Source organism: Mustela putorius, unplaced genomic scaffold (assembly GCF_011764305.1).
Source record: "Mustela putorius furo isolate JIRA1106 unplaced genomic scaffold, ASM1176430v1.1 tig00000083_pilon_pilon_pilon, whole genome shotgun sequence".
Lineage (NCBI taxonomy): Eukaryota > Metazoa > Chordata > Mammalia > Carnivora > Mustelidae > Mustela > Mustela putorius.
In genome coordinates, this window is record NW_025421273.1 from 26,777,953 (window position 1) to 26,802,487 (window position 24,535).

General features: G+C 38.2%; 1 protein-coding gene across 4 annotated transcripts in view; it reads right to left on the bottom strand.

The window, feature by feature from the left end:
* Positions 1-24,535, bottom strand: part of KCNIP4 (potassium voltage-gated channel interacting protein 4) — a 1,128,645-nt gene that overhangs the window by 105,905 nt on the left and 998,205 nt on the right. For all 4 annotated transcript variants that reach the window (XM_004762695.3, XM_004762691.3, XM_004762693.3 and 1 more), the window contains one exon: positions 2,114-2,238. In XM_004762695.3, coding sequence (XP_004762752.1) covers positions 2,114-2,238 — 125 coding nt within the window. The remainder of the gene's footprint in view (positions 1-2,113; positions 2,239-24,535) is intronic.

Consider the following 24,535-nt stretch of genomic DNA (forward strand, 5'->3'; position numbering starts at 1 on the left):
ACAAGAATTGACAAGGAGAAGAGATAGAGGAGGTAGAAAGGAGGCAGAAAGCACAGGAAGAGGAAATAGAGTGGGTATCAGAAGTAGAAAAGGGGGAAGGAGAAGGGTCCTGGAAAAGAAGGAGGAAGGGAGAAGAAGAAGAAAAGAGGACAAGTAAGCAAAGACAAAAATAAAAGAGAGCAACAAGAATGAAGGAAAATAAAAGACAAAATAAACAAATGCAGACGTCAGAACCCAGGCAATTTCTGTGAAGTGCCGCTTGGAGACCAACCTGCAGAGATGCTGCCTCTGGGGGCTAATGATGGCAGTAATCCTGATTTCAATTTGCAAAAAGTGGTATGAAAGGCAGCCTGACTCCAAACGGAGAGACCTTCAGTCACAGCAGTGGAGTGATAACGTAGCAGGGATGATGAGAGGTTGGATTAAATTCTCCTTTATTAGACAACCATTTTGTATCTGATTGTTGCTGCCAGTGGTCATTCCAGCTGGTGTTTGGTAAGTGTTTGCTTTCTCTGCACACTGGGCATCATAGGCATAACTAATAATTCTCTAGCCTCATTTTCAAAGCTCTTTCTCTTCATGCATGTTTGTTTACACGTGTCATCTTGATAGATTGCACATCAAGATTCCTTTTAATGAGAATCCTGTTTGTGTGGGGCAAGTGTGCATCTCCATGACATCTCCCTTCTTTCCACCCAGTCTACCCCCACAAAGGCCTGGGTATTAGCAGAGTACCAGGTTTTCAGAGTAGTAATGGGGAGAGAAAAATGTAGAGTCTAGGCCAGGAGACTGGTGAGAGCAGAAATGGGGTGGAAAGACCCCATGGAGTCAAAGAGATTGTGGGAGGTTGTGTGCAATATGCATGTTGGAACCCTATAAAAATATTCTGAAAAGTCCAGTAGTGTTATGTATTCTCTGAGTAAACTTTTGGGTAAATCCCCATGGAAGAGGCAGAGTTTCTCATTTGGTCTGCATAAGGTTGCAACGAGGTAGCAATTGAGATGGTCAGATTTGAAGAGGCTGGGATTAGCAGAACTCTTTGAACACCGTAGAGTCTATAGATCATGGAGCAAGGCTGTTAGGGGTAAGATTTTAGGAGGGATAAATGCAATTTATTTTGGATCACAAGGGGCACCGTTTGTGTAGCTACCAGGTTTACAAATGTGTAAGAACATAATACATATAGGCCTATGTATGCCATTTGATGCACAATCATGTGACACTTTTAAGGATGAAATGCCTTATTTATTTATTTATTTATTTATTTATTTTAAGTAGGCACCATGCCCAACATGGGGCTTGAACTCACAACCCTGAGATTTAGTAGCATGCTCTACGTACTGAGCCAGCCAGGCGCCGCAGGGGTGAACTGTTTTCAAATAAATTCATGACAAGTCTGTCCCTATATAGACCAGAAGCTCCTTGAATATCTTCTCTGGCTTTCGAATAACCTACAAAATCTATCTTAATACTAAACACGTACCAATAGTATGTCCCTGATCAACTGTCTGAACCATCATTGTCTCTCACCCTCATTCTCTGGTATGCACGAACTATCACTCCTTTTGAAGATGATGCACTCAGGAAGGAGAATCATAGGTTCACCTGGTTTACAAAGAACCAGATGTAAGGACTACCTTCCTACAGACACTTGTGTTTACAGTCATTGGTAGCATGTTTTTTTAGAAACTTATAGTGACTTTTCTCCAATGCTAGGAATGGTGTTCTTTGATGGGCCTTAATCTATTGTCAAGATACAAGTGAAACATAAGACTATCGTTCAGTAATGAAGAGAGAATTGAAGCTTACTGAAACAATGTCATTATAGCCAAAACCAACCAAACAAAACATACCACGAACAAAATTGAGTATGCCTTTTTTCTGTACTTATCATTGTTTAATGTCCACCCACATTGTGTGAGCACTGGTATGCCAAAGTGACTCAAAGTCTAAACAGATATTGATGATATCCACATCTAGGAAAGATCCATATGAAATGTGCATATGATGGGGCCCTCACAGAACCATCTATTTTCCCTTCTTCCCTCTCACTTCTCAATGTTCTGCTGAGGGTAAGTGAAGGTGAAGGTAAAGTCAAAAAGGAAGTTCTTACATTCTTAAATCCTCTGTAAAGAATCTGGAGTTCCTTCTTGGTAAATTTGCTCTGGGCTTCCAGAAGCTCCAGAGCCTCAGGCCGATGCCGGACAGTGGCCATCTCCAGTTCATCTTCCACGCTGTCTGTGGAGAAGAACCAAAAAGAGGCTTAAGAGCAGTCACAGGTCACTGATGCTTATACACAACAACAGGAAAGCAATGAAACGTTTACTGGATGTTGGTGATTTTTCCAGAGGAAGGAATCTGATACCACCTTAAGTAGTCTTTACATTTCCAAGAGTTTACATAACTAAGAGAAGACAATTCCACATAATCTTTTCCTCCCACAAACTCTAATCACTAGATATTACAAAATTAGCATTTTTATAATGCAGTTTGAAGAGTGCACAAAATCATGAATAACCTTAAAACCTGGAATTGGTATATATATACCAAGTATGAGTTAGAAAAATGGAGCTCAGTTTAATGACAATTAGTACTACCCTGTGTATCACACAACTGGGAGGTAGGACTCTGCTAATACTCTCTGAGGAGTCCACTGAAATCAAATATTTGGCCTGGGCCTACAAATAAAGCAGCTAGGTCAGGTGTTGAAGTGAGTAATCAGTGGCTGATTTGACTGGCATAAACCCAGTCTTCACGGGGACACTCTGGATGGACTGGGCCTGGGGACATTTCTGGCAAGAACCTACTCTGCAGCCAAGAGTGTCTATAGCTACAGATAAATTCTAAAACATTGTACTTTCCTTTGTGAGTCATATTTACACTTTAATTTCTCAAATGTGCTCTATGTGTAAAGAATTTGATATCCATATAAATTTGGGAAATGCTGTAAATGCTAACATAGTTTGGGACCAAAACTAGAAATTAAAGGTTTCCAGAGGATTTGCATCAAACAATTCTGTGTAACTTTGTTTAACCCAATTGACCCCATAGGGTGTTTGTCCAAGGAACTATTTCTCCCCGCATCTGGTAGTCTCTACATATTTGCTCTGGGGTCCTATAAAGCGCAGCTGGGGCCTTGTTGGAATGTATTAGGATCTGGCTGCTCAGGTCTCAAAGTATAGCATCCTTTATTAATTTCAGCTTTTATTTTGCAAAAAAAAAAAAAAAAAAAAAAAAAAAAAAAGCTGGGGCCCAGTGGAGGCCTAAGAAATTCTTCTTGCCATCAGCCAATCCACATTTTGGTTAGGGAACTCGCCAGAAATAGAAGCATCCAGGCCCAGCCCTGAAGCCATGGTTTGCTAATTTCCATTATACTCCTTCCTTTTAGATGCAGATTTCTAACTCAGATACATGAGTCTCAGAAGTGCTTTTTCTCATCATCTCTGCACCCAGGGCATACCAATGCCATGTCTCATGTATCAGTTGAAAATACAGTTATGGTTGCCAAAAGTCACATCATTCTGATACTCAGGGCTACCTTTCACTAACACCTGTATCTGCTTCCTGCCCTGTCCCACTAAGTGCAGTGATGGGCCAGAGCTCTCACAGAACAGGAGTTAAGTTTGTACAGAACCCTAATCCAGGGTGTCCTAATGACTGCCTTCAAGTTTACAAAAGACCAATAATGGCAATGAAACAGGTGCTTGGAAGGGTTGTGTTTGTCAAAATGGGGACGAGGTTAAAAGCAGAGATTTGTTTTGTACTTTTCATATAATAATAGTTTATTTTGGAACAGCGAGATGGAAAACTGCATGATATTGATGGATGGATAAGAATAATAAAAGGGACATGAGAAGATGAGAAGGCCAAGAATAAACTTGAGCTGACAAGCATAAAATTGATGCGAAAGTAAGCGAGATATGCACCTGAAGGATGCAGAGGCCCACGGATAGCTGGGGAAATGGCAGCTACGCATTCACAAATTGACCTCTGCTTGGGCTTTATGGGGAAAATCAAACAAGCCTAAATGGGGCTCCTTCAATTTTTTCCTTCATTCCCTGGAACATTTGAGTAGAATGGGTTGATTGTACTCAATAAGTCCTGAGCTTACAAAGGAGGAGTTCCCTAAAATTGCTCTTGATCCAATGAATTGGACTGTGCTGTTATTGTAGTTGCTAAGGCAGAAATAAACGCTCTGGAAAGACCTGATGTAAATAGATAATACCAGATAAAAAGACTCTGCTTTCTTGAAAAATATTTTCACATAAGTTTCTTTTGAGTTGATTATAGTATAATTCCCTCAGCTTAAGATATTCCTCCCTCTTTCTTCCACCTGTTGAAATGTATATATCTCTTATGACCTAATTTAAATATTACTGCCTCCTCTCTGAAGCCTTTCCAGATTGCTCCATTGTGCAGAAGTATGAAGTATGCAAAACATAACATTTTGACCTGTTCATGCCTGCCTTCTCCATTGTGAGTACCTTGAAGACACTGGCAAAGTCTTGTTGATATATATATATATGTATATATATATATATATATATACATAGGTATATATGTATATATATATATATCCTCTGGACCTAAAAGAGTCTGGAACCCCAGTCACTCAAGAATTATTTGGTGTGGGGCACCTGGGTGGCTAAGTGGGTTAAGCCTCTGCCTTCAGCTCAGGTCCTGATCTCAAGGTCCTGGGATCAAGCCCCACATCAGGCTCTCTGCTCAGCAGGGAGTCTGCTCCCCCCCACCGCCTTCCTTTCTGACTACTTATGATCTCTCTCTCTCTGTCATATAAATAAATAAATAAAATCTTTATTTAAAAAAGAATTATTTGGTGTATGAATGAATGAATGGATGGATGAATCAGTAAACAAATGATGTTGCTACTAAAGTTTCCATTGCCCTGGAACCCCTTGAACCTTAGTTGTCCTCTAGAAAATTATTTCTCAAACTGAGGTTTGTGGACCATTGGTGGACCTTAAATGCCTTCTTTGGAATCATGTTCTCCATGCCTTGTTCTGAGAAACACAGCAAAAGCAAAACAGAGGAAATTTTAATCAGATTTTCTGAGTAGTCTTTCAATCATAGCACAACCTTCTCTAGACCCGGTGACCCTTCCACTGGAAAGAAACAAAACAGCACATTCACTCCTTGGCCTCTATAACCACACAGCATTCTGAACCACACCACCAATACACTATCTTCCTCTAGCTGTCACAGACTTGCTGAGGCTGAGACTGAAACAAAAGACCCGGAGCCAGAGGGTCAGTGTAATTGAATTAAGAGTGTGATGGGATGAGCATCATGAGTAATACTCAAAGCACCACACTTGAAGCATCTACCTGAGGACTCTTGTTTTCCCAGCTGACTAACATCTTACTTCCTAATGACTCCTACCTGCCAAAGGGCTGTTTCTATTTCTAGGAGGCTGACAGGCTCTAAAAACCTGAAATCATCAGCAATCACCAGCAGACATTAAAAAAAGCAACACCACCTAACCCAATCAAGACTGATTCCTGGAGGCAAACTCTGGAGAGCACAGCATGATTCTGCATAGGACTTGAAATTCACGAGTTGACTCAGCCACCTTTCAGGAGCATGCATTTAGGGGGATTTTATTTTAAAGATTGTTGATGTATTTATTTATTTGAGAGAGAGAGAGAGAGCATGGGGAGAGGGAGGGGCAGAGGGAGAAGCAGACTTCCTCCTGAGCAGGGAACCTGAGTGTGAGGCTCAATTCCAGGACCCTGAGAGCATGACCTCAGCCAAAGGCAGATGCATAACTGACTGAGCCACCCAGGTGCTCTCTGGGGGGATTTTAATAAAGTGCTTAACATTTACTGAGCCTTTACTATATGCTGGGAGATAGGCTAGGTGCTTACTGATATAATTCCAGTCTTCACAGTAATTCCACAATGAGGTATAATGTCTTTTTCTTTACACATGTGATACTCAGTCTTATTGAGGTGAAGATAGGAGTGACCAGATGTCATATAGGAGAAAGACAGAGACAGGGATCCACACCCAAGTCTCTGATGCTAAGCCTTATGTTCTCTCTACTTTGTCACATTTTGTCTCAACACCAACAGAAATAAGAATGTTAAAAATAACATATTGAATCTCCTCTCCTTTTCTGCATTTTCAAATGTCTCAGAAAAGTTGACTAGATCCACTGGGTCCATTTTCTATCTTCTGCTTCCTCCTTAATCTCCTGCAGTCTGACTTCCGGCACTATTATGGGTGGAATTGTATCACCTTAAAATTTGTATGTTGAGGGCCTAACCTCCAGTATGGCGGTATACAGCTTCTAAGGAGTTCATTAATATTAAATGATGTTATCCAATATAATTGTCCTAATCCAATATAACTGTTATATTTATAAGAAGAGAGAGCGACACCAAGGATACACACACGGAGAGAAAAGGCCATGTATAAGCATAGCAAGAAGGCAGCCATCATAACCCAATGGGAGAAAGGTCAATAGAAACCAATCCATCTTCATTTGGGGCTTCCAGAACTGTGAGAAAATAATTAGCTGTTCAAGCCATCTAGCCAGTGGCATTTTGTTATGGTAGCTCTAGTAAATAGATTCATCCACCTATATTCAAATAACACACAACACTCATAAAAGCGAGTCTTGTTGCCCACAGTTTGCCAGTGAACTTTGGACAGTGGGCAAGCCCCTTTTATCATTTAATCTTTACAACATAATTCGAGAGAGGGATTTTCATCCCCATTTTAGGGATGAGAAAATGGAGGTTTGGGAAGTCTAAGTAACTTGTTCAAGGTCAAAGGGCTAGTTAGTAAGGAGGCACACAGGTGTCTTCATCACCCTAAAGTCCAATTTTTTAAGCATTCTGATGAGATTGTTAATAAAAATCACCACTGTATAGAGAGCTTTTGCTCTAAGCGTAGCTGGGTATTATCTCTTTCTAATACTGACAAAAATGCTGTGAGAAACCTATTATTGCCCCTATTTTATAAGGAATAACTGGGACTCACAGAATTTAAATAATCTACTCAAGGTCACATAGCAAGCAAGGGACAGAGCTGGGATTTGATCCCTGGTTTTTTAACACCAAAGAGTAAGAGCTCAGTCAATACGCTATTTTAAGAGATGGTCATATATATATATATCTCCAAAATCCTAGGAGGAAAATAAATTTTAGGCTGTCGCTGAACCCCTGTGCCTTAGGGGAACCGTGCCTGTGTGCCTGGGAGACATCAGTGGTAGCAGTGCATGCTGTGCTGATTTAGAAACAAATAGAACAAGGTGTGAAAGGGATGCTATCTCAGAGCTGGAAAAACGGAAACAAAAACAAAACAAAAAGACTGTGTGCTTTTATACATTTTAGCACCGAGAAGTGTGTCTACGATTAAAACCAGGACCAGGTGGGACCCTGGCCACCTGAATCATCCCCAGGCCTCTGCCAAGAGTTAACTCCACCGGCATCTTGCTGAGTTGCTAATTCAGTGCCGCTTTTGCATCCTGAGACAAGCTGAATACAAATAGCATTTTAATTCATGTATCTTCTAACGGATTTAATTTTAATCAGTCAACTAATTCCCAAACCTAGACACCCTTGAGCTTCCCAGCTGTCTCTTTTTGTTATTTGTTTCTTAGATTTAACTCTCTCAGGGCCGAGGTTGTCCTATGGCTCAGTAAATAGTCCCCTCAGGCCATGACACAGTTTGGGCTAGAAATTGGAGTTCAAATCACCTGAGAACAACAGAATGAGTTTTAAAAATAGGCATCTTTCTCCTCTTTCTTACAACTTCTCTTCTACAGCAGAAGTTTATTACAGCCCCACTTATAATTATGCCAATAGGACTCTATCCAAGGTCAAATCATACCCTCCAGAATATAACACAGAACATCTTGCTTTCTAAACAAATATGAGTGTGAGGTCTGCCTTCCTAAAGCAACTGTTTGTACACAAGGCCTGTGATGCTGAAATAAGACCACTTTATAAATAATGTCCCTCCCCTTGGAAATTTGGTTTAGAACCCAGGCTGGGTACACAGAGAAGAGTCTGCTGTTTCTTTCCACCTAGGACCGATCAGACCACTGACTACATCAGTCCAACAGTAGTGTGCTAGTTTGGGACACTAAATGTGCTCAGTGAAAACATGAAATCAATGAATGCCTACTATAAGCCTCCCAGACATAATAGATGTATCTACAGCAGCTCTATTTCACAATACAGCATGACCCTTCTTTACATAGCATATCCATTTTTCATTATAAAATATCATAAACACTATGCCTTTAAAATTCTATTTGAGCTGAAATTGATTTGCCTAGCCAAAGACTCAGCCAGCTTGACTTATATTGCTTTATCTCATTTATAAAAATACACTTTGTATCTTTATTCCTAATGTTTATGCTTTATTAAATTGGCTTAATAGTGACTTTATCAGTGTGGCAATAAAATCGTGATGAGGATGATTCCCTCCTAATAATAGGCTGCACCTGATATTAGAAGCTTGGTCCAGTGGCAGGTATTGGAGGATGGTTTGATGAATTTTGCTCTAGGTTTTAGATTTACACTAAACACCACTGGAAGATTCTTGACTATATACATTGAAGACTATTCATGAGAATGTCTAGAATAAGAAGAGGTTAATGTTTGGTTAATGTTCACATCTGACCCAGCAGGACAAAGACCAAGCTGTCCAGGTGATGATTTCAAGAGCGATTGTACATGGTACCAAGGCAATTTCTTTCCTCTCTGTCTTCCTGCTTTGAAAACTTGTACAGGCTTTGAGAGAATGCCATACACTCAGAGCATTCCTTTCCTTGGCTCCAACCCTCACTGTTCCTAGAGGGGCTGGCGTTATAATCAGTCGAGGACGTTGATTTTCAGGATTAAAGAATTTGCTTAAGTTCGCACCGCTGATCAGTGGGGTTGATGGGAAATGACACAAACCTGTCTATTTTCTGTTCAGTCATTTGACTTCTCTCAGTGGAGAGTTCAAACCTGGGACAAGCACTATAAGCAACTGTTTAAACTTTGCCAACTTTAAACGCTTTATCTCAAGAATCCGAAGGCCTGGGAACTCTTCTGACTCTTGCTGTGTGCACAGCCATTCACCTCTCCACCCACCAGGAGCTATTTTCAGGTGCACATGGAGAGTACACGAGCAATTAACTCCAAGCTGATGAAGCACAGCCCACGGGTAGAAAGCAATCAACCCATCCACAACACTGCAGGAGACTAGCACAACCCAGACCACCCTAAATAGCTAGAATCGCCAGATTTTTCTTAATCAGATATGTGTGTCTTCAGTTTTGGTCCTGAAAGTATGTTGGGACCAAAAAGGCCCTTTATTAATTAGTACTGTATCCTATTTAATATTCATAGATCACATGGGAAAATGGAACGTATTTTGAAAACGGCCAGTTATTTTGAACATCTTCTGTTAGAGGTGATTGTTGGCAATGATATTGAAATTTCCATTCAAAGAGAACTTGAATTACTTTGCAATTTCATGACTGTATTCAATCACTTAGAAAATGTAACTACTCAGAGGAAGATTGCTGAAGGTTCTCTCTCATAGCACTCATGAATGGATTGCCCCTACCTTACTTATAAACATAAAGAATAACTCTACAAGTAAGCTTAGATTTTATAATATAATCACCTAATTGGAATGCTTGTTATTAGTGTTAGCTGTATTATTACCAGAGCAAGTCATGTGTGACTCCTTATGATAGCTATTACTATAAGAACCTACCAGCTATGAATTAATAGCTGGTAGGTTCTTACCTGCTTTTTGATAAATGAGCAGCATAAATGTTATATTACAAGTCATTATACACAGAGAGAAAAATCTACAACAGAAATGCTGGGGTTTGGTAAGAAGGAGACAAGGATTATGATTGAACTTACTTATCAAGATAGACCCAAAAGATTGATACTCTAGTCAGGAAAGTCAACAGCTGAGAGGGAATAGAATCAAAGAAAAAAAATTTTTAAACAAAGAAAGATAAAGAAAGATAGCCGTGATACCTCACTACACTAAAAATGCCCTAACAAAAGAGTCTCTCCTCAAGTTTGATAGACTTTCTTTAGTTTGTCTTTTAAAATCAGATAATAATAACAAATCACTTTTTATAGCATTTGCTGTGTAAGCACTTTATTTCTATTAACGCACAGAATCCCCATCAGCACACTATGGACACTAAATCATGTTCTACAGAAGACGCTGGCTCAGAGAGATGAAGTAGTTTGTCCATGGTCACACAGTAGCAGGCCCACAGTATGAACAGGAACTCTGCATACTCTGGTTCTAGGATTCACATCATTAACTATTCTGTTGTTCTGCCTACCATAGAAGAGAAAGGAGTATGGTGTTCCACTTATCTGGAAATCATACACCCACCAAAGAATTAGGAATTTATTAGCAAAAGGTCTCTACACAGAAAAGAGAGTTACCCTAGAATTGAATGTGGCTTTGAATCCAGCCCCTTCACCTTGTAAATTTATACTCGGATATAAAGCCTTCGCACTAGCGGTTGGAAGCCAAAGGCCATGGCACACAGCAGCAGTGGATCTGGGCCCAGACCAGGCTCTCCTTGGCTCCTAGTATGATGCTTTGCCAAATACCTGTCACAATGTCCTATCTCAATCAGAGTGTCCCCCTGTTTACCATACCCGCAATTTTAATAAGCTTCTCACTCCACTTTGGAAGCAGTTGGGGCTGGGAAAGAAGGGTTATAAACTAAAAGAAGCCCATGAGTCTCAGTAATAAAACCTAACATTTGACAATTGGCACCTTGTAACAAACAAAATTATTTTCACTTTCATTATTATAGATAAACCTCATGATTACCCTACGTGCAAATATTGTCACCCTGCTTTTATGGTTGAGGGAATCAGGGTTGGAATAAATGTAACTTACAAAGGACATAGAAACAGGAAGCTCTGAGTGATGACCTAAACCTCAATGTACTGACTCTAAAGTCTAGAAGTGACAGCTGATTGCCCGAGAAGGGAGGCAGGAAAATAAAGTTGAAAAGGCACATGAGTATTTTATAGCAAATAATAATAACAAAGTAGTCAATGGCCAACTTTTGATCCGGGTCATTAGGAACAAGCTTTGTTCTCTTTACTTTGTTTCGGAAGATAATATGCAGGTGATGCATTTTTAAAATGTTAATTTAAAGCCTATTGTAAAAGATTAAACATATGGAAGTTGTACAATTCTTTATTTATTTAGATATAACTGATATATAACATTATACTAGTTTTAGCTATATGACATAAAGATTCAACTTTTGCATATTTTGCATAATGATCACCACAATAAGCCTAGGTAACATTCATTAACAAATATTAACCAGATGGATAGAAATTTTACTTACATAAAGTCTAATGTTTGATTCACAAGATGTTGCTGGTCTATGTGTTGCTTTAGACAGTAAAGAGCTGGAATCAAGTATGTAAGGAATTAAGAAGAGTTAATTTTTGACTAAAAATGTGACACATTTTTGGTGTCATATCAGGGGATATTTGGGGGCTAATATCAGGGATGCAGGTAAATATTCTGCACAAAATATTTACCTGTGATGGCCATATTTAAAGTTTATTTATTTAAGTAATCTCTACTCTCAGTGTGGGGCTCAAACTCATGACCCCAAGAACAAGAGTCAGACGCTCCTCCAACTGAGTCAGCAAGGCATTCCTGTCATGTCTATATTAAAAACAGAGCATCAGGAAAACCGAGCAGTAATCTAGGTTTTGTTACATTTTTTGTAGGTTTCAGCTAGTTTCTTGCTTCAGAGAAAACCAGATTGCTTAGCATAAATGTCAGTTGGGCATTTACCTGTGACTAGAATAAGTTAGCATGACTCTGTGCCCTAGTTCTGCTGGATGTCCAATGCCATGAAGATGAGCATAAAATTCAACCTGATATTATAATATAGAATGACTCTGAACACAAAATGAGCAGGTACATATGATTTGGACACAGTGATCAATCATAATATTATTGTTATTTGTAGTAATATTAGTATTAATTATAGTGACAACAGATGCCACTCTTAAACAGTAAGAAGAGAAGTGTCTGGGAGCCCTCATTCTAGCAAATTATTCAGTTGTTCCAATCGAATTTTTTTCTCCTGGATCTGTTTCTCAATTCTGTTATTGGATGATGTGTTTGACCTCCCTGAGCCTCAATTTTAAAATCTAATAACTGGGAATAATACTCATAACAATTTCTTAAACTTGTTTTGAGAAATTGTTTGAATTATAAGCTGACATATAGTGATTAATAAAGGGCAGCAATTATGATTATTAATAACTATTGCACACTTACTAGTGAGGCTTTGTTCTAGAATCTTAGGGTTGAGGGTTCTGTTATTATACTTCTTGAGTTTGAATCCATTTGCTGACTCTCCTTAGCTCTGTGAGTTTGGGCAAGGAACTTAATCTCTCTATGCTTCAGTTTCTTCATCCATAAAGGGGGATAATAATAGGACTTACTGCAAAGGCTTGCTGAGAGTTTGAAATGAAATAATGGTTAAAAAGCATTTAAAACAGGTCTTTTATACTCTTCTACTTTGGTGTGGGCAAAGGAATAAGGACCATTTTTTGGAATGGAATTTGAAACAATAATCTGGTTTTACTGCCTATCATTTCCTCCCACACACTGTATGACATCATATCTTGGACAGTTTGATACTCTCTGAAAAAAGCCTGAATTGTCAACTTTAATCCTTTTGTTTGCACCATATCCTTCTACATTTATTCTCTTTGAGGCTTTTCTCAGTTGAGGACAGGGCTTTGCAGAAGACAAGTCTCCTCAGACTTCCATCCAGCATGCATAGTTGTCTATTTTCTGCTCTGATTGCTCTATATATTATTGACCTGATTGAATATCTGTCATTTCTTCTATGATGTGAACATCTGGAGACAAGAGAGCTATCTCAGTTATCTTGTTACCATCAATGTCTACCATGGCTCTGGATACTAGGGACAGTTCATCATTCATTCATTCATTCGTTCAATTATTTATTGAGTGCCTATTACAAACCAGGCACTGTTCAAGGCACTGTGGACACTAGAATGAAAAACAACAACAACAACACAACACAAAAATCTTTGTTCGCATAGACCTTAATTCTAGTGGAAGAGTCACTAATTGTACGTCTAAAGTGGAGCTGTCAGCTGACCGGATGTATATATGGGTCTGGAGTTGAGAATCATGATCTGGGCTAAAGATATAAATGGCAGAGTTATCGTCATATAAATCATATGTAAGATCCTGAAATTTAATGATATCACTAAGGGAGTAAATGCCAACAGAGACAAGTAATTCTATCTCTTACTGAATGAATGATAACCACAGAATAAATGGAATAATGCATGTAAAGGCTTTGCATAGCATATGGTTCATCCTTTACCTGCATGCTCTCTGCTATTATGATGATGATTTTGCTACTGACCCTTCCAACATCTGCTCACCTAAAATAGTCATTGATTTTTGCACTGTCATTGAGATAAATTAAATGTGATTGTATTACCTCCAGGAACACTCCCTGGATAATATACCTACCTTCAGGCAGATTCAGAAAACACTACAATGTACCATGGAATTGTTTTTCTACCCAAAGTCTCAAAATCTTTTCTGAAAGGTGAACAAGTTTCTCTGCCTGCTTATCCCCAGAACCATCTTTTTGTTTTTCTTCTTCTTCTTCTTCTTCTTCTCTTTCTCTTTCTCCTTCTCCTTCTCCTTCTTCTTCTCCTCCCCCCCGCCTCCCGCCCCCAGAAGCTTGGGAACAAAGATGGGCCAATGTTTCTGTAAAGAACTTGTGCCTCTCACACTTGCTGCTCTACATCCCCTGGCAAGAAGGCAATTTGAAAGTACGAAAGTTAAACTTTATCCTGCAATCTAAGCAGATAAGGTAGCAATGCTCTGTATTTTACAGACCTCGTGGAGTGTAAAATTGAGTCTGCTTGAAATGTTAGGCTCCCATTTCTGTTTTTAAAGGAAACCAGCAGAAACCGGAATTGGCTGGATTCATGTTTAGCCCAAATACTACTTCGTAGCTCAATGCTAATGGAAAATAGTTATTTATGACTCCTTTTAGAAACTGCATGAGTGACCAATCGTAAAATTATTAGTAAAAGAAAAAATAGAGAAGGATTTTGTTTATCTAAATTTCTCTGTAACTGAAGTAGTTTTCATTCTACCCCTCTGGGCAAATTAAATAAAAAAAAAAAAAAAAAAAAAAAAAAAACAACCCAGTAGAAAAACCATGTGTGAGGCAAAGATTTCATCGTGTAAGTAATCTGGGAAAAAAAGATACCAGTTAACAACAAAAGCTTGTTTCAAGAATGGCTTGTGTCCTTCAGACACTTTAAGCCAACTTATCTAAAATAAAACTATCATCCTAACTTACTTTCATGACCTTCTCTGCTCCTTATCTTGCTTTAATGCCACCATTATCTTTTTGGTAGAATCGCTTTGTCCCCTTTGTCTTCATTCTGTACTACAAATTGTTTCTCAATGTGTCCAGTTTTGTCTCATAACAATGCTATTACAATATCATTGACTATGTTCCCTACGCTGTGTCTTTTATTTCTGTGACCTATTCATTCCTTAATTTCATAACTGGAAGCCTGTGTCCCCTATTCCCCTGGACCCATTTTGCCCTCCACTTTGGCAATCATCAGTTTGTTCTCTATATTTACAAGGCTGATTCTGCTTTTTTGTTTGTTTGTTTGTTCATTTGTTTTTATAAAATATTTATAAATTCCAGTTCATTAACCTACAGTGTAATATTAGTTTTGGGTATACAATATAGTGACTCACCACTTCCACACAGCACTCAGTGCGCATCACAACAAGTGCACTCTTTAATCCCCACCTCCCTTTTAATCCATCCCTCCCCTTCTTCCCCTCTGGTAACCATCAGTTTGTTCTCTATAGTTAAGCATTTATTTCTTGGTTCGTCTCCCTCTTTTTTCTTCTATGATTGTTTGCTTTATTTCTTAAATTCCACATATGAGTGAAATCATATGGTATTTGTCTTTCTCTGACTAATTTATTTCACTTATCATAACAGTCTGTAATTCCATCCATGTTGTTGCAAATAGCAAGATTTCATTCTTTTAAATGGTTGCATTACATACACACACACACACACACACACGCCACCTCTTTTTTTATCTATTCCTCAGTCAATGGACACTTGTGCTGTTTCCATAACTTGGCTATTGTAGATAATGCTGCTATAAATATTGGGGTGCGTATTTCCCTTTTAATTAGTATTTGTTACAGATTCCACACAAATTAAAATATATAGTATTTGTCTTTCTCTATCCAGCTTATTTCACTTAGCATAATACCCTTTGGGTCCATCCATGTTGTTGCAAATGACAGGATCTCATCCTTTTTTATGAATATATATGTGTGTGTGTGTGTGTGTGTGTGTGTATCTCCATCTATCAATGGACTCTTAGATAGCTTTCTTATCTTAGTTATTGTAAATAATGCTGCAATCAACATAGGTATGCATATATCTTTTTGAATTAGTGTTTTTTTTTCCTTTGAGTAAATATCCACTACTGAAATTATTGGATCATATAGCATTTTTATATTTAATTTTTTGAGGCATCTCCATAATGTTTTCCACAGTGAATGTACCAATTTACATTCCCATCAATAGTATGAAGAGTTCCTTTTTCTCCATACCCTTGCCAACACGTGTAATTTCTTGGGTTTTTGATTAACAGGTGGAAGGTGATGTCTTTGTGGTTTTCATTTGCATTTCCCTGATGATTAGTGATGTTAAGAATCTTTTCATGTCTGTTGGTCCTCTGTCTGTCTTCTTTGGAAAATGTCTATTCTGGTCCTCTGCCCATTTTTAAATTGGATTGTTTGGTTTTTTTGGGGGGGGGTGTTGAGTTGTTAAGTTCTTTTGGGTATTAACCTCTTTTTGGATATATCATTTGCAAATATCTTCTCCCATTCAGTAAGTTGGCTTTTTGTGTTGTTGATGGCTTCCTTCACTGTGCAAAAGCTTTTTAATTTTGAAATGGCCCTAGTAGTTTATTATTGCTTTTCTTTTGCTTAAGGAGACGTATCTAGCAAATGTTGCTAAGGCTGATGTCAGGACATCAGCCATAGGCTTTCTATTCTGGGGTTTCTATTCTGTTTCATTGATCCAAATGTCTACTTTCGTGCTGGTACCATACTCTTTTGATTACTACAACTTTGTAGTATATCTTAAATTCTAGAACTGTGATAATTCCAGCTTTTCTTTTTCTCAAGGTTACTTGGCTATTCAGTATCTTTTCTGGTTCCATACAAATTTTAGAATTATTTGCTCCAGTTTTGTGAAAAATGCTGTTGATATTTTGATAGGCGTTACACTGAAACTCTAGATCACTTTGGGTAATATAGGCATTTAACAATATTAATTCTTCCAATCCATGAGCATCATCCTCTATCACTATCGTCTTATATTTAGGCCTTTTTTTAATCTTGTAAGCAAAGAAGTCTAGTGATGAAGTTTTAAACTCTCACATTATACAGTTAATAAAAGCTCTGTTTTAACAGTTAGTAATTGGGAGATCTTGGGTTAGTGATTTAATTTCCTTGCTTAGTCTCTCATCTAAGTGAGGATTATAATTTTGCCTTCCTCACTGGTTTGCAGTAAATGTTTGCAATAATTCTTTAGGCTTAGAATAATGTTGTTCTCCATAAAAGTTAACTGTTGATATTGTGTCACATAGACTTTTTATTAGACAGTTTCCCAACTGATTTTCCTCTTGTTTTTTTCTCCCTCAACAATTTACTTTCTTTCTGACTTTTTAAAATTTGTTTTTGAGTCATCTTCTCACTCTCAGTCTTTGTTGGTTCCTTGATAGAAACCAATACCCAATCAGTTTTTGCTGATTGTTTTTGATACTTTGTATCGTGTCTTCAAATGTTGCTCTTGATCCTCTGCCAGTTTTTTCCCTGTCTTCAAGTTCACTATCAACCCTTCTAAAGCTGGACTTGTGTTTAACTCCCTTGACTATTGGCTGGCTCTAACCATTTGAACCCCCCCCCCCAAAAAAAATCACTTTCATTTTGATGCAGAAATCCCACTTCTGGGTATCTATCAGAAAAAAAAATAAGACTTAAACAGGACATTGAAGCAATATCTGAACCTTCATATTTATTACAGTTTTATTTACAATAGCCAAGAATTGGAAACAAGCTGAGTGCCCATCAATGGCTGAAAGGATAAAGAAGATGTGGTATAAAAATACAACAATATTATTCAACCAGAGAAAATAGAGATATCCTGCCATTTGTAATAATAGCACATGGGCATTATGTTAAGTGAGATAAGCCAGACAGAAAAAGAAAAATACTATATGATATCATTTATATGTGAAATCTTAAACACAAAAAGCCAAAGTTTAGAAACACAGAGTAGAAAAGTGGTTGCCAGCAGAGTTTGGCGGTGGAGAAAGCAGGGAGAGTTTGGTCAGAGAGTATAAACTTTCAGCTAAATGATGTGTTTGAACATCCAATGTAAAATACGGTGACTATATTTAATGACACTTATTAGGTAATTGACATTTCCTAAGAGAGTTCTAACCAAAAGCAAAAACAGACAAACAGGAATGACATATATGTGAGGTGATGTACGTGTTAATTAAGTGGTGGGGGGTGGAGAGTCTGTTCACAACTACACAAGTATCAAATCAATACGTTGTACACTTTCAATATCTTACAGTCTTATGTATCACTTATAAGTCAATAAAGCTGAAATAAAAAATAAATAAGAGGCTTGGATGATTCCTCACGGACTCCTTTTATCAGTAAGGTCCAGCCTTGTGTTGGTAGTAAGAACCTTCCAACTCCAGTCCCAACTCACCTCGTCCGGTGACATCTCTTCCCCACTTCTCACTCCTCCTGACAGTTTAAGCTTCATCTTTTCAACTACCTAGAACTTTCTTCCTGCTATTTCTTCTTCTAGTGAAATGATTTTTCTCCAAAGGGCCTCAAAGAAATATTACCTGTTTGTGAAATGCACTTAGATGGGATTCAATTCCTTCTCCTGTTGTGATCATCATTGTCCTCATAGAATAACAGCATCAGTGGCCAACATTTATTGGCCACTGCTGTAATCAGTTCACATGCTTATTTACTCCTTTGGGACAGTATATGGAATATATACCATTATTATTACCACCTTTCAGATGAATAAATTAGAGTTCAGAAAGAGTAAACAACTCACTTAAGTTTTCTATAGCTGGTTAGTTGGTCACAGAACCAGAATTCAAACCAAATAGGACAAATTGAACAAAGAAAAGCTGGAGTTATCACAGTTCCAGAATTTAAGATATACTACAAAGTTGTAGAAATCAAAAGACTATGGTACCAGCACAAAAGTAGACATTTGGATCAATAAAACAGAATAGAAACCCCAGAATAGAAAGCCTATGGCTGATGTCCTGACATCAGCCTTAGCAACATTTGCTAGATACGTCTCCTTAAGCAAAAGAAAAGCAATAATAAACTACTAGGGCCACATCAAAATTAAAAAGCTTTTGCACAGTGAAGGAAGCCATCAACGACACAAAAAGCCAACTTACTGAATGGGAGAAGATATTTGCAAATGATATATCCAAAAAGGGGTTAAAAAGGCCTAGAGTTATCACCCTTAACTTCCTAACACTCTTTTCTCATATTGCCTCTCACAGGATTTACCTGTATTCATTGTGATATATAGACATCTGTGTGATGTCTATACATATTTGTTTATTTCAGTATAATGTCTGCCATGTTGAAATGAAATCCACTAAACCTGCCAGCAGGTGAGAGCTCTCCTGGGACCCCTGTCTCTGTCTCTTTCTTAGACTCAGCTTCATTCTGGTTTAACAAATATTCTTGGTAAATATATGATGGACCAGGAAAACAAAAAAAATGCGCAACATGCCCTTTGTCACTAAATACTTATGTGAATTTGGATAAGCCACTTAATCTCTTCATTTTTAAGTTTACTCTTAATGGAAAGTATAACCCTAATGATCTGTCATTCTCTCAGGAGTTTTATGAGGCTTAAAATGAAATGGCCAGGATAAAGAATTTTAAAAACTATAAAAGTCAATATAAATACCAGGGACAAAGATCCAAATTAGTTAAACACATAGTTTACAGCAAGTAAATGGTAGTGCTGACTGGTATGCAATTTGAGTTAACTGTTGACATTCTAACTTTTCCCACTTTCTGCTTCCCATGGTTAGTGAAGTGCTGCAAAAGGAGGAAATTTTCTGTTAGCTTTGAAACATCTACCATTTTTCATTGCCAGGAATAAGAGGTGCCATTTCATTGGCTCCTGCCATCCTAGATTTGGAAAAAGAATTTGAGACACAGTCTGTGCTTCTTATTTGTTGATGGTGAGACAGAGGTCCAGAGAGGGGAAATAACTCAACCAAAGGGATACCACCAATTCCCTGGACAATTGGGCTGCATAAGTCTTGTTCTATGCTGAGCAGATAAGATAAAACCAATCAAAACACTGAACCTCTGGAGAGCTGGTGAAGTACAGATTCTGAAGCTCAATTTCTGGGTCATCCTTTTCCCCAGCCTCTACACCTCTTACTAATAATACAATTCTCAGTTCTTATTTTCCTATTCTGTAAAATGGGAATAATAAAGGGAATCTATCTTATAGAGGTATTTTAAGATATAATGAGTTAAACTGTGCAAAGCACTTAGAACTGTATCAGCCACATATTAAGTACTAGATGCTTATTAAATAAATAAAAACAACATCTGAGTATTTGAATGTAACATTTTTAGGGCTCATACATATATAATGAATTTAAAGGACCTTGTTCTCTGCTTTGCAAAACAAGTCCATAAAACTTCATGAGTTACACTTCTGTTCCTCCAAAGATTTTCCTGGCTATATGCCTAGGTCAGTATTTTTACTTAAAGTCACTAAATAGTTAGCATGAGGTTAAGTAATTCTCAGAAGGTTAAACATTTAAAAAAATTTCCTGGAGTTTACCATTGTGTTTTTATTTGGCAGAATATTAGCCGTTTAAGTCACTTTTTGAAAACAAATCTTCCAACAGCCAAGTGCTGAAAATTCTCTTCGAAGACAGAGTTCTGAAACTTTCTATGATCAATATGCTACCAGAAAAAAACAAAACACACTGGAATGTTTGCTGTATTTGATACCAAAAATCTGAAGTGAAAGTTAGGAAATTTTGTTTTGCAATTATAGAAGACAGTATACTGCTGGGTTAGGAGTCTTCTAGCCCCACAATTATTTCATCACATTTGCTCTCCTGCGTTTGCTCAAATCAACAACAAAAGCCACTAGAATGAATCTTTCGTTTAGCGAATCAATTATTTTGATTGAATCGGGTTCTCAGATTTACTGGGAAGATAATATGAAACAAATTGAAATAAAAATATGTGTATAAATACAAACACACATAAAATCAAGTGTTTAGTATATTATCTTTTGCATTAGTTCCTGATTATTATCTTGTAAGTAATCTTTTGGTCACCATAATGTCCTTTGAATAAATAGAGAAAATGATTACTTTATCAAAACATAGTTGGACAAAGAGAGACACAGAGAATTACTCAGTTATCTAATAAGGAGACATAAAGATATAGTGACAGACTTGACAGCATTTGTATTTTAAACAAAAAGGATTTATGCTCACTTAGAGTATAGTAGCTGGCAATTTCTTTTTTTAAAAAAAAGATTTTATGTATTCATTTGAGAGAGAGAGCACACAATCAGGCAGAGTGGCAGGCAGAGGGAGAGGAAGAAGCAGGCTCCCCGCCAAGCAAGGAGCCCGATGTGAGACTCAATCCCAGGACCCTGGGATCATGACCTGAACTGAAGGCAGCCACTCGACCAATTGAGCCACAAAGGCGCCCCACTAGGAATTTCTTGATACTAAGCCATTCATGAAAAAGCTAGTTAAATTTCTTGATCCTAAAATTATCTACTCAATATCAACATACATTTATAAGCCAGTTGTCAACCTATCCTGGAACTAGGAACAAATCTTCCAAGAAGAGTAGCGTGACTGACTCTGAGAATTGTTACTGGCCCTGTACATCTCCAACCCTTGACTTTCAAGATATATAGAAGCCAGAAAACATCTTCAGTTTGCCCCCAGAGCCACTCTCTATCCTTCTATATACTGTTCTAGGGCTGAAGGACTGGCCTTTACGGATATTATCTCAATTCCTTGTGCTGTGCCCAATGGGAAGAACCAACAGATCAGAGAGGAAGAAGAGAGAGGTCATGGTATTTATTTTGGGGATCCCTCCTGACTGAAGGTGGGGTTGTAGTGGCTGCTTTCCTCTTCCAAGGGCCAGTATCCCTACTGTGAAACCCTTTCTGATAGCTACAGGTATAGCAATGCCTTTCTTCCTCTCTGGTAATGATGTGTATAGAAATGATAACTTCACTTCTACTAGCTTTGGGTGTTTTGTTGTTTGTTTGTTTTTTTAAAAAGATTTTATTTATTTATCTGGTAGACAAAGATCACAAGTAGACAGAGAGGCAGGCAGAGATGGGGAGTGGGGAAGCCGGCTCCCTGCTGAGCAGAGAGTCTGATGCGGGGGCTTGATTCCAGGACTCTGAGATCACGACCTGAGCTGAAGGCAGAGGCTTTAACCCACTGAGCACCCAGGCTCCCCTAGCTTTGGGTGTTTCACCAGCCTTGTAGGGTCTAGAATCTCTGCTCATATTTTTGCAAACAATCCCTTCATTAAACTCTCCCTGATAGCCCTATTTAAGTGTGCCTTGTGTTTCCTGCCAGAATGCTGACTGATACCAACTCACAGAATTTCAGTGTTGGAAAGTACTGAACTGGAGTCTAGTTCTCATCCTAGATTTTTAAAATAGCCCTGCTATTTTGAGAAAATCCTTTCCTTTCTGTAGACCTCAGTTTTCTCACATATAAAATAGGCTATATCCCTTAAAATAGGCTATTGTGGTTGCTGTTACAATAGGCTAAATACTTAAAACGTTTAAAATAAGATGAACTTTTGCTTAGATAGAAATTCCCCTTCACTCTCTCCTTCAATTTTACCAGTAAGAGTTTTTCTATTGATCTGACAGTCCTATATCTTGCCTTCATTCGGTAAGTGCATTTGTATCATTGGACACGGAGAATTTGGGGTGTGGGTTTACTCCAACTTCTCAGTTATAGATTCTGTACAAATCATTACAACCTTTTCAGGACACAGTTATCTCAATTGTGACGTGGGGATTAAGGCCTACCTTCCCACATGCAGAGTGTCACAGCTAAAGCTTTCCCATATTTCTTTCTCATTTGAAGATTTGTGATTCAAAGTATGAAACAGAACTACGATTATACACCGTAAAGGGGCTTCCTCAGTCAATATCAGAGGTGGTCAGTACAGCTCAGCCTGATGAACTGATGAAGATAGAAGGTTCTAGAGTCACAATTCCAGCTCTGTTAATTGGCAAAATTTTCTAACTTCTCTGTGCCTCAGTTTCCTCAGCCCTTATATGGGGAAAATAATACACCTGCCTCAGAAGCTGACTGGGACTCTCAACTGAGATAATAGCCTGTCATACTTTCACACTCATGATGTTTCATGTACTAAATACTTTGTATGAATTATCTTGTTTTATCCCACAACCACCCATTTGTCTGATGATCCCAATGGTCCTTTTTGTACCATGAATAAGCTATGCTCCTTCTCTACTTAGAGTCTTTGCTCTTGCAATGTCCTCTTCCTTGAAACTTTCTCTCCAGACTCTCATGCCATGGACCTCCTCTTGTTTTGGGGTCTCAAAAGTCACCTTATGAACGATGCTTTCCCTCATCCAGACAAAATAGCTTTTCCACCTGCATTCAATTTCCATTACTTTGCCACAGGTTGACTTACTTTATAATACACATCACCTTCCAAGGTTGTCTTTGTTTTCATGTTTATCATCTTTCTTCCCATATAAACTCAATGAAGACAGTGAACTAATATGTCTTAATCCTCCACTCTAAAGCCAAGGCCTAGATTCATGTGGACAACACATGGTTTCTCAAAAAAAAAAAAAAAAAAGTGAACAAATGACCAAATAAGGAGACTGAGCGTCCAGATCATTGCATTAAATAACTCCAAGCATGTTGTTAGTAGGAAGCACAGCAGGAATTCAAATGCATGCCAGGATGACATTAAAGCCCACCCTGGCTCCATCTGCCACTTTCGGTAGTTCTTGGGAGGGATAATGAGGGTCTGAGCAAGTGCCATCGCACAAGACAGTAGTAAATATAAAAGCTATTTCAGAGAGAAAATAGACCAGAATTTAGTGGCCAGTAACATGGTGGGTGGGAAGCATAAAGTAAAAGGAAGTTATTTTTGTTGTTGTTTTAAATTTCAGCAAGTGGACAGCTTTCAATGGGTGATCTGAGAGAGTCAGAGAGTGAGACTCAGTGAAGGTGACCAGGCTCCTATATCTGGTTGTGCTCTGATCTGCATCTAGGGTTAGGCGCTCAAAGAGTGGGCAATAGGCTACACAGAGCACAGACACCCCAGGTGTCCCCAGCCTCCATCCCTATCCCATTTCTCATTCTTGTTGGGGTATTTTAGTGTCAGGAGGAAGACATTTGAATCCTGTCTGTTATTCCCATTCTACTAGAGGCCACTGCATAGATCTGCTATGTTTGTCGTTCCCCAACATCTTTCCAGGGCAACAAAGAATTTGATATTTACCTGACACTCTCAAATCTCATAGTTAAGAGGTGTGCTTGAACCCCAAAAGTTTGAAACTTGTTATTTTTCCTTTTGTTAAAGATGAGTTATATGTTTGATTTTCAAAAATTTAATACTGCTGTCATAATGTCTCATGTAGAAACTCTTGGCCATGTGCTACTTCTTTTAATGCTTTCATTTGAAGCACAAACAGCAAAAGAAATAATTTCAAGTCTACATTTAACAAATGACTATAAAATCTGCATGATTTCCAAATATTGAGGATATTAAATCTATGTAACAAAAAAACTCAAGAGGTAATATACTTGATGTGTTTAAATATTTAAAAGGCCAACTCAAAAAATAATTTTCTAAAATACTTGAGGAAGCTTGTATTCACATAATTTAATGCTTTCATCCAATAATTCCAAATCTGGGAGAGAAATAATCTAAAAGGCATACACAGATGTATACACAGAAATGTTTATCCCAGTGCTATTTATATTGTGGGATGAAAACAGAAAAGGGGGAAAAGGTTAATATTCGGAAGCCAGGGAATGTGGTCAAATACAGTATACTGTCGCTTTACAATGTGATAATATATTGCGATTAAAAGTGCCATTTACATTTTTGGAACGCCTGGGTGGCTCAGTTGGTTAAGCAGCTGCCTTCGGCTCAGGTCATGATCCCAGGGTCCTGGGATCGAGTCCCACATCAGGCTCCTTGCTCGGCAGGGAGCCTGCTTCTCCCTCTGCCTCTGCCTGCCTCTTTGTCTGCCTGTGCTCGCTTGCTCTCTCTCCCTCTGTCTCTTACAAATAAATAAATA